The sequence below is a fragment of the Symphalangus syndactylus genome, chromosome 24, assembly GCF_028878055.3.
Source record: "Symphalangus syndactylus isolate Jambi chromosome 24, NHGRI_mSymSyn1-v2.1_pri, whole genome shotgun sequence".
NCBI lineage: Eukaryota > Metazoa > Chordata > Mammalia > Primates > Hylobatidae > Symphalangus > Symphalangus syndactylus.
The window spans coordinates 51,559,920-51,574,367 of NC_072446.2; the positions used below are offsets into that span (position 1 = coordinate 51,559,920).

General features: G+C 46.9%; 1 protein-coding gene across 7 annotated transcripts in view; it reads right to left on the bottom strand.

Annotated features, from left to right (window-relative positions):
* SYNDIG1 (synapse differentiation inducing 1) overlaps nucleotides 1–14,448 on the bottom strand; it is a 197,373-nt gene that overhangs the window by 26,749 nt on the left and 156,176 nt on the right. Inside the window, exon 4 of one of the 7 annotated variants that reach the window (XM_055265260.2) lies at nucleotides 6,153–6,766. The exons of the other annotated variants lie outside the window; for them this stretch is intronic. Coding sequence (XP_055121235.1) covers nucleotides 6,665–6,766 — 102 coding nt within the window. The 3' untranslated portion in view covers nucleotides 6,153–6,664. Of the gene's footprint in view, nucleotides 1–6,152; nucleotides 6,767–14,448 lie in introns of those variants that run through there. 7 annotated transcript variants of the gene reach the window in all.

Below are 14,448 nucleotides of genomic sequence, written 5' to 3' on the forward strand. Positions count from 1 at the left end.
TCCTTCCTTCTTCCTTTTTTCTCTCTCTCTCCCTTTCTTTTCTTTCTCTTTCTTTTCTTTCTTTTTCTTTTCTCCCCTTCCTTCCTTCCTTTCTTCTTTCCTTCCTTCTTCTCTCACTCTCTCTTTCTTTCTTCCTTTCTTTCTTCTTTCTTTTTTCTTTCTTTTCTTTCTTTCTTTCTTTCTTTCTTTCTTTCTTTCTTTCTTTCTTCTTTCTTTCTTTCCTTTCTTTCTTTCTTTCTTTTTCTTTCTTTCTTCTTTCTCTTCCTTCCTTCCCTCCCTCCCTCCCCCGCTTTCCTTCTTTCTTTTCTTTCTTTCTTTTCTTTCTTTCTTTCTTTCTTTCTTTCTTTCTTTCTTTCTTTCATTCTTTCTCTTTCTTTCTTCCTTTCTTTCTCTTTTCTCACTCTGTCACCCAGGCTGCAGTGCATGATCTCGGCTCTCTGCAAACTCTGACTGCCAGATTCTCTGCCTCAGCCTCCTGAGTACCTGGGATTACAGGCACTCCCCACCACACCCAGCTAATTTTTATATTTTCAGTAGAGACAGGGTTTCACCATGTTCACCAGGCTACTCTCGAACTCCTGACCTCAAGTCATCTGCCTACCTTGGCCTTCCAAAGTGTTGGAATTACAGGCATGAGCCATTGCACCTGGCCAGAAAAACTTATTTCTTAAGAAACAAGAATAAAGATTTAAGGACAAAACTGAAAAAATATGTAGTGTTATTTACTAGAATGAAAATTTGGGGGGCAATCTAAATGCCTTAAAATTTATTTGTGAATAGTTAAATAATCATGTTGTGTCCATATGGTGAGATATCTGGTAATCACAGAGAATTATGCTTATAAGGCAGTGCTAATTACATGGAAAATACTCATGGTATTGATTACAAAAAGGCAGACTTTAAAATTTAATCTTACCTATATAGAGAATAATGTTTAGAAAACAGGACCGGAAAGAAACAGGCTAAACTCTTCAGTGTAATTGCTTCTGATGTTTTCACCCTGTTTTTTCATAGTTTATCACAATGTCCAAAATTTCAATTGTGTTAACGTTAACAGCAACAACAACAACAACAACAAGCAAACCACATTGATACCGCAGGATGCCATTCTGTCTTGGTCAACATCACACCGACAACTCAATTTATTTCTCCAAGTGTGAGCAGCTAGGGTGGTGGCAGTGTCCCCATCACTCAGACTAGGGAGCTGAAAGGGCAGGGACAGCAGGCTGTCTCCCAGCCCCGGAGATGCTGAGATGCCTTTTAGAATTCTGGGGAGCTGCTGTGAAAGCCTTCGTGTGTGGAGAACATGCCTTGACCCTACTGTCCTCACTGGGCCCTGATATGCAGCGACAGAGACTGCTGTCTCTGCAGGCTGATAAACCTTCATCATCACTGTCACATAAGAGGCCCCCAGTAGCACTGGAGCCAGTGGGCACGTGCATCTGGTTCATGCCCTGTTGAGATGTGCTTCCCTTGTTGGCCATCTGACAACCCTCCCCTGAGCCTGTCACATTCTCCCTGCCTGCGTCTTACCTCACCCTGGGAGCATTTCATGCTTTCTGTGTGCACCCCTCCCGTCTCCACATTTTAGGCTGCACACAGTGCTTTGTATTATAATAATGTGTGCAGCCTTTGTGGGTCTTGCCATAGGGACAGCACCTCCTCAGCTCTGTTTCCTGGGCCCCCATGTCAGACATCTGCTGCTGATGTCAGCTGCACCCACCACGCTGGCAGGGAGGCCCAGCAGGCTGCCTTCCAGTCCAGGTTGCCATCTCAGCACAAATCCTGCACGCCTGGCCTATGACCTGTGGCACCCCTAGGCTGCCCCTGTGTTTATTTCTTAAACAGTGCAGCGTGCTCACTCTCTGAGCCTGGAATCAGAAGCCATCACACGCCAAAGCTGAGTCATGCACAGACTTTCAAATCAGAGCCCGAGCCTCTGCTTCCACATTTAATGTGCCATTTATCTTGACAATGGCCATTCCCTTTTTTGTTTGTTTTCAGTAGCAATCACATTCACAGATATTCATCCAGTGACATTTAAAAACATACAAATTCTAGGCTGAGTGTGGTGGTTCATGTAATCCCAGCCCTTTGGGAGGTCAAAGTGGGGGTATTGCTTGAGTCCAGGAGTTTGAGACCAGCCTAGGCAACGTTGTGAAACCCCGTCTCTATTTAAAAAAATATAAAAAATTCACTGGGCATGGTGGTACATGTTTGTATTCCTAGCTGCTCGGGAAGGGGCTGAGATGGGAGGATTGCTTGAGCTCAGGAGGTGGAGGGTACAGTGAGTCCTGATGGTGCTGCTGCACTCCAGCCTGCGTGACAGAGTGAGACCCTCTGGAGACAGTCTCCAAATAAATAATAAATAAAACAATTTCTATTTTTACCTTCCACCATATTGCTCTTCTTAATATATATATGCAAACTTGTCAGTTATAGTCCCTTCTTTCAAAAATTTTGCACGTGCAGCATCCATCTTGGTTTTTCTGTCCTTCTCAGCCCTGCACTGTCACTGGGGTGCCCAGCTTTGGTATGAGTTGACAGTGCAGTTTTGTGCTGGCTGCTTTTCCTCTGTGAGTGAGAGGTGAGCCGTGCCTGCTTTGCTTGGGTGACTCATTCCCCTCCACTTTTTAGGACTGAGTGAGGCTAAGTGATGCAATGTTTGGAAGAAACACTCTCTCGGACACTGGATGACTGGATGTTAGTCCCAGCTTGGCCATTAACTAGCTGTGGCCTCGGTCAAGGCATTTAACCCCTCCAGGTCACAGCAGTTTCTAAGATGCTTCTAGGATAGCCCTGGATTTCTGCCAAGAAGTCTCGACTACACAGAGGAGTCTACAGGTAGTTGAGGGGTGTTCTGGGGCTGGGGAGCCTCAAAGGGAGCCAGGGTGGTCTACACCAGCCAACTAGGTGGGTGCAGCCCACTGCCTCTGCCCTGCTGTGGTGAGTGAGGCTCTTGGTGACACCTCTACACCTTTTACTGCTGGACCTTTGACTGGTGCCTGCTGGCAGAGCACCTGCTCTGCTCTTTGCCTGTTCTGTTTCTGGCATCACCTGCCCCCTTCTTTCCTTGATTTGAAATTTAGGACTTTAGTGACCTGATCTGTATCACATCTAGGAATATCAGCATTTTAGAAGGGTCTTCTCTGTGGCAGAAGTCTGGAGAGCCCACATTTTGCTGGAGTTTTCTAGGTGAGCAAGAGGCTTCATGAAGAAGATCCGATGGCCAGGTGGGACCTCTGAGGGCTGATGTCTCTGAATGAGAGGGTTGTCTTTATGGGGCTATTCTTTCTGTCTCTCCAATGCCACTGCTTTTCACAGGGAAGAGGCTGTTAGAGTGGAGGGAGGGGACGCAGAAGAGAATTGAGGAAAATGTAGCTCTGAAGTGAAGGAATCGTAAATTACCATGTGGCTTGTAATTACCATATGAGACACACCACAGAGTGTTGGGTTTCTTGCTCGCCGTTCACTCCTCTGTTCACTATGTACTTGGCATCTATGCTGCATGTAGCTCCATGTGGGATTCTGTAGGAGCTGTACCAAGACCCCTCTTCCCAGCCAATGTCCCCTCCTCAGCTGCCGGGAGGGCGGGCTGCTGAGGCTGCAGCAGCCCCCACTCCCCGGTCCCTGCCCGTGGCTGCAGGGAACTGCCTTGCAGGATCCCCCACAGGGAAAGGGTCAAGCAATGACTTCCCATGTGCAGGGGAAAATTCTCAGGAGCCTCTTGGATGGTATGCAAGGCCTCAATTGCAACTTGTGATTTCCTACTGTGCCCCAGGCAGAACCTAGGTCTGTTGACATGATCAATATAGATTTTATCTTATAATAATGATACAGCAATTAAAAAGAAATTATTTAGGCAGATAGTGAGGGTAAGAGAGTCCTTGGTAAGGTTTTCCCTTTAATGAAAAGCAGCCCCCAAATCACTTCTTTTCTAATAAAGAGCAGCCTGTAAAATTGAGCTGCAGGCATAGATAAGCTGGAAGCTTGCACGGGTGAATGCCAGCAGCTGTGCCAATAGGAAAAGGCTACCTGGTGGCCAGGCAGGTTCAACATGGCACTCCATCATCTCCTTTCCTTGTCAACCACGTGCACAGTAAGGAGCAGACAACATGGCACTGGCCAGGTCGATACCCCATCTGCATAGTAAAACATTAGGGAGAGGTGGCCAGCTTCTTTGCGTGCTATGTAAATGGCACACCTGGTCCAACCAATCTTTGGGCCCTATGTAAATCAGACACCGCCTCCTCAAGCCAGTCAATAAAACCCCATGTACTCTGCCACGGACCAGAAGACCCACTCAGGTGCCCCTCTCTCTGCAGGAGAGAGAGCCATTCTCTTTTCTCTTTCTTTTGCCTATTATACCTCCACTCTTAAACACACTTCTTGTGTGTCCATTTCCTTGATTCCCTTGGCACGAAACAATGAACCTTGGGTATTTACCCTAAACAACGACGCAGCTTCAATATTAGAGGAAAATCACTTCCAACTTATGTATGATGAAAAGAAGTTAAGCTTTCTCATGAAAATTGAAGTATCCTATTTGCAGCCCAGTCTTCTATACTGGCAAATATGGATATAAACTTTCACCAAAAACTGCATTTGATTGGAACATTGTTCATAGAGCCCCCAAAGCCCAGACAACAGTGAACATGCAGTGTTAGAAGGACATCTGGGTCAACGACAGTCATTGCTATGCAGGTATTTCATGAATGCTAAAGACAATAACTACAAAATTTCCAGAATACTGTAAAGTATCCTCAGTGAAAACATTGAGATACAGAAAGTGTGTTTACTCTCATGTGAATAAACCGGTGAGAGGGTCCCCACAGTGGTAGATGGCATGGTGACCTGGTGCTAGATGTGTGTGCATATGCAAATGGCTGAGTGTGGAGGAAACTGGAAGGGCGGTGGAGGTGGTTAACATAGGTTACCTGTGTGGCCATGAGATCCACCCTCAACACAGAGGGGGAGAAAAGGGTGCTCTGAAAAACAAGAGGCATGTGTGAATAACTGCACTGTTACAAAACTACGTGTTTTGTGATGTGAATGTAATAAAAAAAAAGCTTATAAAAAGGTACTCCTTTAGTCAGCCTCCTCATCAAGAAGAGTCTCTAGTTTAGAAACTTATTTAATAAGAAAGATGAGAACTGGGGGCAAGACCCAACCAGCACAGAGACCCTTGGTGTCCGCTGGGATAAGGCGCAATGTCCCTGAATCTGCAGTGAGCTTTTATCATAGCGATAGCTTCTCTTCTTTAGAATCATGGGCAGGAAATTATGCAAGATGACCAGGAACGAAGAGCCCGTTTGGAAAAGCAGAAAGTTATAAAATCTGCGAATGGTAAGAGGAAGCTGCCTTGGTCAGAGGCTCTGTGAAACATGAGGAGATAGGTGTAGAAATAAAATGTGAGCAGTGGATTTTGTGACAGGACAATGGGGTTCTTCACTGCACAGTTTCTCCTCCTCTGCATACTCAATTCTTCGTGTGTTCATGAGTCACCGCCGTGAAGCCAGCACCCGGGCCCACGGCCCAGCAGGAGAGAAGTGAGGTCTTCACTGCCTTTCCTTCCCAAGTCTTGGAGGCTTCCCGCTGGCAGGGTGAGGAGTGGGCAGAAGCCCGTGCTGTCCCCAGCTGCGCCCCCTCAGAACAGGGGAGGAAAGCTGCTGAGTCACACTGCCAGGCTGCTCCTGGGGCTGCCGCGTGGGAGCTGCAGGATTCGATGATGCCTGGGAGACACCAGCACAGGCTCCGTCTTCTGCTGAGTCACCATGAGATGCCGCACAACCAATGCTCAGCAGCTGTAAAGAACTGGACTCTAGTGCCCTGGAAGCTTCCCCCAGCAACCACTGAAGGTACTCCAGGACTCCTTTCTACAGCAAAAGGCACCACTGACAGCCAAGTCTGGCAGGAGGACATTTTGCAGTAAAGCTCACGAACAGCAGACTAAAAACTATGTCAGAAAAATAAGGTCTACAAATTAATAAAATGTGAAAGCCCAATACAAAATGGTAAATGTAGAACTAGAAATTTATACAGGAAATAATAAAAACAGGAAAAAAAACACACATAAAGATGTTCAGCATTATCGTAACCAATGAAACACAAACTGAAACTGACAATATCTTTTATTTTATCTATCACATTGTTGAAAATGGAACACTGAGCCCAGGTGGGAAAGACAGGCATTCACATTTTGTTAATAGGAATGAAAACTGGTACAGGAGAAGTTACAGTATATAGCTAAATTTACATGTGAATAACCTTTGATTTGGTGGAATTTCACTTGTGGATATCCTGTATTTGCAAAAGGAGAAGTTGAAAAACAATTGATATGTCCATTTTTAGGGAAAACATTACTGTAATGAAATTATTGCAATTCATACATCAAAATGCTACAAAGTCATTAAAAATGTCAATGCTGGTGTTTATATGCAGATATCAGAAGTATTTACATTATGTGAAAAAGCAAGCTGCAATGCACTTTGATGTTCTTCTATGTGTAAATCAAAACTGCCCACACACACATTGATAAAGGCACAGAAAGATGGGGTCCCCCTGGAGGGGTGGCTTTGAGAATGGGGCATGGAGGAGAGGTTCAGTTTTCATGCTTTCTTTCTCCATTCTCTTCCTCCTCCTTCTGTTTTCCATGTTGAGTACACTATATTTGAAAAGACAATGAATAAACAAATCCAGACGTGTGTCTATGTGCTCCGCTGATAATGAAGGGAACCTCAGGCGGAGTTTGGCGGATGCAGGTGACCTGGGAGGGCGGGAGTTGAAAGGTGAGAGTGGCTGGTGAGGGTGTCATGTGCTGTGTCCACACCCCAACAACCCTGAACCATGGCATTCCCTAGGTGCTGGGGTAACTAACCAAGAACCTGGTCCATCAGGACAGGCTGACTTCAGCATGTGCTAGCTCAGGAGTCTCTACAGAAACCTCAGAGTGCATTCACACCCAGACCGCCAGCCCTGTCCCCAGAGCTTCTGAGTCAGTAGGTCTGGGGAGCTGACGAGAGTTCACGATCCTAAAACGTTCCCAGATGACCCCGATGCTGCTGGTCCAGGGAACCAGCCCTTGAGAACTGGAAAAAAGGATGGAGGAATTGAATGCTGCCATTCCTTCCAGGGTGATCAACTAGAATCAAAAGGGGGCCAACTTAGAGGGGTTCAACAAGGTTCTTTGGAACACTCCCTCCCCGTGAACGTTACCAGTTAATATTGATCCGTGTTTATTTCTGAGCCTCCCCTACACCCGCTCCCGTGCTGGGTGCTGGGACTCTGCCAGGCACGGATAAACCAGGAGGGACACATCAGGGGCTTCACGCACTCCACTGTGGGCCTTCGGGCTGGGTGGTGTCAGCGAGGATGGCACATGCCAGAGAGATGGGCAGTGGTGGCTCTGCAGCCAGCGAGGGCTCAGATCCTACGTCTGTGCTCAGGACAGTAACATGTGCCTGAATGATCGGGGCCAGGACATTCTGGGTCTGGAGGCACTCTGACCAGCGGGACAGTTTCCAGGCATGTTTCCTCATTAAGTGTTTACCATGGCAGTAAGCTTGCTGCAGCAAGCCACATCATGTTCAGATTCGACACGGTCTGCCCATCGCCTCTGATTTTCCTCAGGGGAGGAGGTCCAGAACAGAGCACAAAGAACCACTAGAAACTATAGGAAAGGTTATTCTGTGATATGAAAGCCTGTGGTAACTTTATTGACCAAAACGAAAAAAAAACTTCACATAATCTATGGCAGTACCCTCCAGGGCCTTCATAAAATAAGTTCATTTCAAGTTCTGTTTCAGCTTCTTGCGAATTTATTCCAGAAGGGAGGAAAACAGCTTGTCATCCCTGTGTCTGGAAGCCCCGATGGCTTTCCCTTGTTTCCTCATAAAGCCACAATTGTTTACAGGTCTCTTTGTCCCTCCAGCTGGCACTAAATACCTGAAGGGAAGCAAGGCTTCCTGCTGTTTCCCTGCTCAGGGCAGCAGGGCCATGTTATCATCTTGTTACCTGGACTCTTGACAAGGAACAAGAAAAGGGACCCCTATGGTCCTGGGACCAGGGGTCTTGAAAACTCTCATTTTCACTGGTGTTATTGTGCTTGCTTTTTTTCACTGGTGTTATTATTAAATTAGGTGTGAAATCTGGCCAGGTGTGGTGGCTCATGCCTGTAATCCCAGCACTTTGGGAGGCCGAGGTGGGCTGATCACCTAAGGTCAGGAGTTTGAGACCAGCCTGGCCAACATGGTGAAACCCTGTCTCTACTAAAAATACAAAATTCAGCCAGGCATGGTGTCCTGTGCCTGTAATCCCAGCTACTCAGGAGGCTGAGGCACAAGAATCACTTGAACCCTAGGGGCAGAGTTTGCAGTGAGCCGTGATCACACCACTGCACTCCAGCCTGGAGCGAGACTGTTTCAAATAAAATAATAAAATAAAATAAAATAAAATAAAATAAAATTAAAAATGTAAATTACGTGTGAAATCTAAGCAGCAGGGAATTCACAGAACTGGAAAGACAGGCTGACTTCCAAACCCCGCCCTGCCCTCCCCTGCCACCGCCATTGGCCCACAGCCCCCACTTCCACAGAAAGACATCAGGGAGATGAATGAGTCTAGTTCTGATCTAGTCTGTGCCACCCTCTGATGATAGGAGCAGAGGATGGAGCAGAGGATGAGGCTACAGGGACATGCCTACCTGGACAGCAGTGATGCTTTGCTCACATTTTTGAGCCTTGGTTGATGTAACTATAAGCAATCTAAGCTCTTATCAAAATGTTGGGTCCTTGGTTTCAGAAGTCACCAACACTGCATATCTACTATTTAAAACAAAGCCAGGTGATAGTAGAGTATAGAACTAGCCACAGAAGCTTATTATATTACAGCTCTTTGAAAATAAAGCTAGCTTCACAGGATATGGTTCTGCATGTAAGTGTATATACTTATTATATACACATATATGTGTGTGTATACATATATAAATCAAGAAAGGTGCTCTCAGCAGGAGGAATTTTTGAAATTTTTCCGATGTGTTTGTTTCCAGGAGAGATTCCTCAATGCTCAGATGCCTCAGCAGATTTTAAGCGATCAAGCTCTGCTCTGGAAGTCCTTCCCAGTGTACCCCGATAAACTAAAAAGGTCCTCCTGATCCCAAATATAAAAATCTCACCTTTTTATGAAGATAAAAGTTTTGGTAAATTGGTTCAAGAATGAGGAATGCTGAATTTGAGGCTGACAGTTCCTGATGTGTGGCTGACAGTGTTGCTTTCTGGAGGAGATGGTGAGGCCGTCGCCCCTGCAGGTGGGGATGTGGTGGCTGATGAGGCCCTTCTGCGGTCCTCAGAGGCCTTTGCTGCCTCCACCTGCCCCGGAGCTCACCCTCACGCACGGCGATGCCCGCCACAGGAACCACCACTTCATCTTCCACTTCTACAGCAGGGAAGATGCCAGGCCACGGTTTCCAACCTTGTCTGGACCCACAGTTCCCAGGACTTTCTGAGCCTGTTCTCTAATTTCCCCAGACTTCAATTTGAAGCCTTCTAAGCCACAGCCTCTTCCTTGATTTCCATGGTTTCCCTTGTGTGTCACAAAGCAGAGGCTCCCCAGCTGGGACTTTTGGGGCAGTGTTGATTTCCTGTCATTGCCCTCCATAACAACACGCCCTGTGAGCAATCCAAGGGTGTCTATAACCGCCTCAGTTAAACATCTTCTCCCTCATTTCCATCAGCAGCCAAGCCAGCTCATCTTTCAGACCCAAATCATCACGTGATCCTGCTGTCTTCCTTTCTTTAGAGAGTGTTCTTTATTGCTCCTAAGGCATTTGCCTTCATTTCTCTTTGTTCGGTATTAATCTCACCACCAACTGCTTCAGAGTCACCTTCCCTCTAGACGGGACATTCTATAACTTGGGGTTCTTGTAGAGGGGCAACGGCAGAGAGGCAGGGTTCCCAGCAGGGGCGGCCCAAGGGCAGCCAGGCGACAGTGGACGAAGGTCCGACAAGTTCTAAGGATGCAGCATGAGGGCTCCCAGGACCCAGGACCTCAGGAGTGTGGACGTTGCTGCAGCCACGTAAGGGATTCTGGTGCCTTTGAAACAGAGGGACTCAGGCCCACCCCACCACGTGGACCTGCCTGGTGAACCATTCTGGATTCAAAAGACCCTTGAGATAGACTCTCTGGCTGTTTCTCTGCTCTCCTGGGTTGTTTCCAGTTTGGGGCCCTGATGAATAAGGTACCATGAACAATCTTGTGTATCTTTTTTTGTGGACATTTCTGAGTTCATTTCTCTTGGGAAAATATCTAGGGGGGAAGGAGGGAAATACATGTTTATGTTTCTGTTTTTTTTTTGGAGATGGAGTCTGGCTCTGTCGCCCAGGCTGGAGTGCAGTGGCTTGATGTCTGCTCACTGCAAGCTCCGCCTCCCGGGTTCACGCCATTCTCCTGCCTCAGCCTCCCGAATAGCTGGGACTATAGGCGCCCGCCACCGCGCCCGGCTAATTTTTTTGTATTTTTAGTAGAGACAGGGTTTCACTGTGTTAGCCAGGATGGTCTCGATCTCCTGACCTCATGATCCGCCCGCCTCGGCCTTCCAAAGTGCTGGGATTACAGGCGTGAGCCACCGCGCCCGGCCCATGTTTATGTTTCTAAGGAAACTTCAGATCATTTCCACAGTGTTTGGAGCATTTCACCCTCGCACCAGCAGTGGGTGAGTGTCCCAGTCCTCTAGGTCCCGGCCAATCCCCAGGGGTCTCAGCATGTTTAATACGGACCAGTCCTGTGGGTGTGTGCAGAGGCAGCTCATGAGGTTTTCATTTGCACTCCCCTGATGATACACAATCACGGGCACCAACGCTGTGCTTCTTGATTTTTGCATATCTGCCTTTGTGAATTAACTATTCAGGTCTTTGTCTTTTTATTATCGAGTTCTGGCATTCTTCACCACCACCAGCAGAATCTCTCACTTTATAGATGATGCATCTCCCGTGCAGTCACGCAGGTGGTCCATGCAGGGCTGGGCTTGGACTCGGCTCCTGACTCCAGGCACTTGTGTATGAGCTCAAAGTATAGAATATCCTGAGTGGCAGCAGAAAGGCTACTTGGCAGCAGGAGGCAGAGACACATGCCCACTTGCCTGTCTCCAAGCAGTTAGCTGGGCAGCTGATAATATCTCAGTTCCGGAAGCTGCCTGGGCTCCTCACTCTGGTCTACCCTCCCTGGCAATGGTGCTGTAAAATGATTTCACAAAACCTGCATTACATTTACTTCTCCTTGCTGGCAGTAAGCCATGGCTAGCTTTGTAAATCACTTTCAGCTTTGAAGCTTCAGTGGTGTATAAACATGTGGAAGGGCCCCAATTCTCCGTGTTCCTACAGCACAGCGTGGCACAGGCAGTGGTAGGCTTCCTTTCCTTGGCTTATTTGTATGGCCTTGACACAACAGAGCTGCTGACTGCTGCGTGGGCCTAGGTGGCTGTGAGCGCCTTTCTCTGTGGTCCTCATTTGGCTTCCTGTCAGTTTCCTTCCTCCTCCTCTGCCTCCCTCCTTTCCTCTTCTTCCTGTCTCGATTTCTCTTTGGCATATTGCTTATTAAATTGCCATGACTCTTTGAAAGTCCCTGAATTCAAAGCAGTCAGTTTTGATTCTCTCGCCCAAGAATTTCCACCTAGGACTTTCCTCCATCCTAAGACACTGCCGAGGAAGTCTCCCCAAGGGCAGCAGCAAGACCCATCGGAGAACCCCAGAGGCACACTCGCCTCACTGTTGGGAGGCCACTTCAGCATAAGCGGGGAGCCATCATGTCCACGTCTGTCACAGAGGACTTTGTGGGCTCCTGGGCCTGCCCTTGGTGTGGCTTGTGTGTAGCAGGCCAGAGCCGGCCTTTCTGGCTCACATGTTCTATCTGTAGCCTCTCAGCTGAGCATCCACCTCCACTGTCCAAGCTCTGCATTCATTCTGCCTGAAACAAAGCCATTTGCATGGGGCTAATGTGGACAGATACAGAGAGTACAGAGTAGCTGTGGCTGCCTTTCTCATGAGGACCACTATGCCCTCAAAATCATCATCTTCCTGCCTTTCAGGGTCTAGATCTTAGAATCCATATGGGGGCTTTGGAAAGCCTACAAACCTGCTTGCCTTCCCTCCCACCCAATCTGCAAAGCGTGGAGACTGGAAAGCAAGGCTGACCTTCACTTCCTGTTCTGGGATGATCAAGGGCAGGTGGAGGATGCAGCTCCGGATAATGGTGACAGAGCCCTAGAGCCATGCGTTTGGCAGAAGGGAAAGGGTGGAGCAGGGGCGTGTGCTTCCTGGGGACCACCAGCTTGGCTGCAGCCAGACTCCCCTCCCCAAGGGTCCTGCTGGCCCCACTGCCACTCACGATGTGTTTCGATTGGGTGGGGAGCAGAAAATACAAAAGAAATTTCAAGATCCATCACTTAGAGGACAAATGTACATCATTATGCATTGATATTGCCTTTCTTGAAGTGGAAATTCTGCTCAGGGTCCATGCCATGCCTTCCTCCAGTCAGTAATAGTGACCTTCTTCACTTGGAAATCTTTTCATTTTTCTCTGCTATAAAGCCCTTAGTGAGGCCACCTCAACTGATGGTCCACACACCAATAAATACATCAGAGGATGAATAAGCAGAGTGGCTGGCAGGATGGGGAGCACAGAGCTGCATAATGGAAGGTGTCAGGGCTGCTGACTGCAGAGGAGTACTTTGCTGCAGATGTCCAAGTTCACAGGGCTCCCCTGGTACTCGCTTCAGAAGAGTGTCGACTTAACAGCACGTGGGCTCTGGCAGTGCCAGAAAGCTTTCGACCTGCTTCCTGGCAGTGGTTGCCAATTCTTTTCTTTTCTTCCCAGAGAATTTTTACAAAAGGAAGTAGGGTGCTGAGCATGCTGGGGATGACCCGGAGAGCGAGCCGTGCCCACGGCTCACCAGCTTCCGCCTTCCTCTGTCCTAGAGGGGGACTATCCTGCTCTCCTCTAAGTGCCATAAGTACAAACGATCAAAAATGATTTAACGTCCATGCTGCACACCAATGACATGAATAAGAGATTTAAAGATACTGCCACAGCTCAGAGAGCTTCCTCTTCAAGTTTTCATCACTACGCTGCTCTCCAGCCCGAGGATCTCCGCCAAGTGACTGAGCACTTGATTCTCCAACCTCCAGAGGCGGCCCTGCTCCGGGGCAACGTTAAGAAGTGCTGAAGAGGGGGCTTATTCTTAGGGTTCCCCCAGCCGTGTTCTCCACTTGACAGTGGGACCCTGTAGTCAAACAAGCTCAGAAAAGCATTCCCTTTTAGTTTGGTAGCAAAGCATTTTGTTGTTGCTAAGAATTGATTGATGGACATTTCTGAGACTGGGAATCAAACCAGTGTCAGTTCCAGTCCTGGGAACCGGGGAAGGTTTCATGTCTTTTAGCCTTTGAAAGATGCACTGTGGAGAATGTTTTCTGAAGTGTAGGAAAAATCTCCTTTTGTTCAACGGACATCGGAATGCGGAGACTGCAGCATGATCCCTTTGGTAGGTCATTAGAATCAGGGGAGGAGTTCTCAAAACCCGAGCACCCAGGCCTCACCCCAGGCCAATCACACAAAATTCACCAGCAGAAGGGCCCAGGCATCAATGGTCCTTCAAGTTTTCCAGATTCCATAGGTAGACATAAGACTGAGAACCATTGTTTTCACTGAGGTAGAGTAATCAGGTTATCCCTTGCTCCTCGAGTGAGCTTTGTCATTTGTATTTTCAAGGGACTGGTCAATTTCATCTAAGTTACTGGATTTACAGGTACAGAGTTGTTCACAGCATTCTCTTATTCTCCTTTCAATGTCCCAGGCGTCAGGAGTGATGGCCCCTCTTTCATTCCTGATATTGATAATTTGTGCTGTCTTTATCTCCTGGTTAGCCTGGCTAGAGGTTTATTAATTGTGTTGATCTCTTCAATTTTTATGTTTTCTTTTCAAAGAACTGACATTTGGTTTTGTTGTTTTTCTCTATGTTTTTCCCGTTTATAATGTTGTTCATTTCTTCTCTAATTGTAGTTATTTCCTTCCTTTTGTTTAATTTGTTATTTCTCTAGTGCCCTAAGGCAGTTTAGATTATACATATTAAATCTTTCATTTTTTCTAAGATATGCATTTAATGCTATAAATTTCCCTTCAAACATTGCTTTAACTACATCTCCCAAATTTTAAATTATATTTTCATGTACACTAAGTTGAAATATTCTTAAATTTTCCTTGAGATTTATTCTTTGACCATGGGTTATTGAGAAGGGTTTTCTTCTAAGTTCCAAATATTTGAGGAATAACCTGTATCTTTCTGTTATTTAGTTCTATCTTAATTATTTTGTTGTCTGCTTCACATACTTTTTATTTTCTCTACTGTTTTTAATCTTTTGAGGATTGTTTTGTGACCTAGAATATGGCCTATATTGTGAC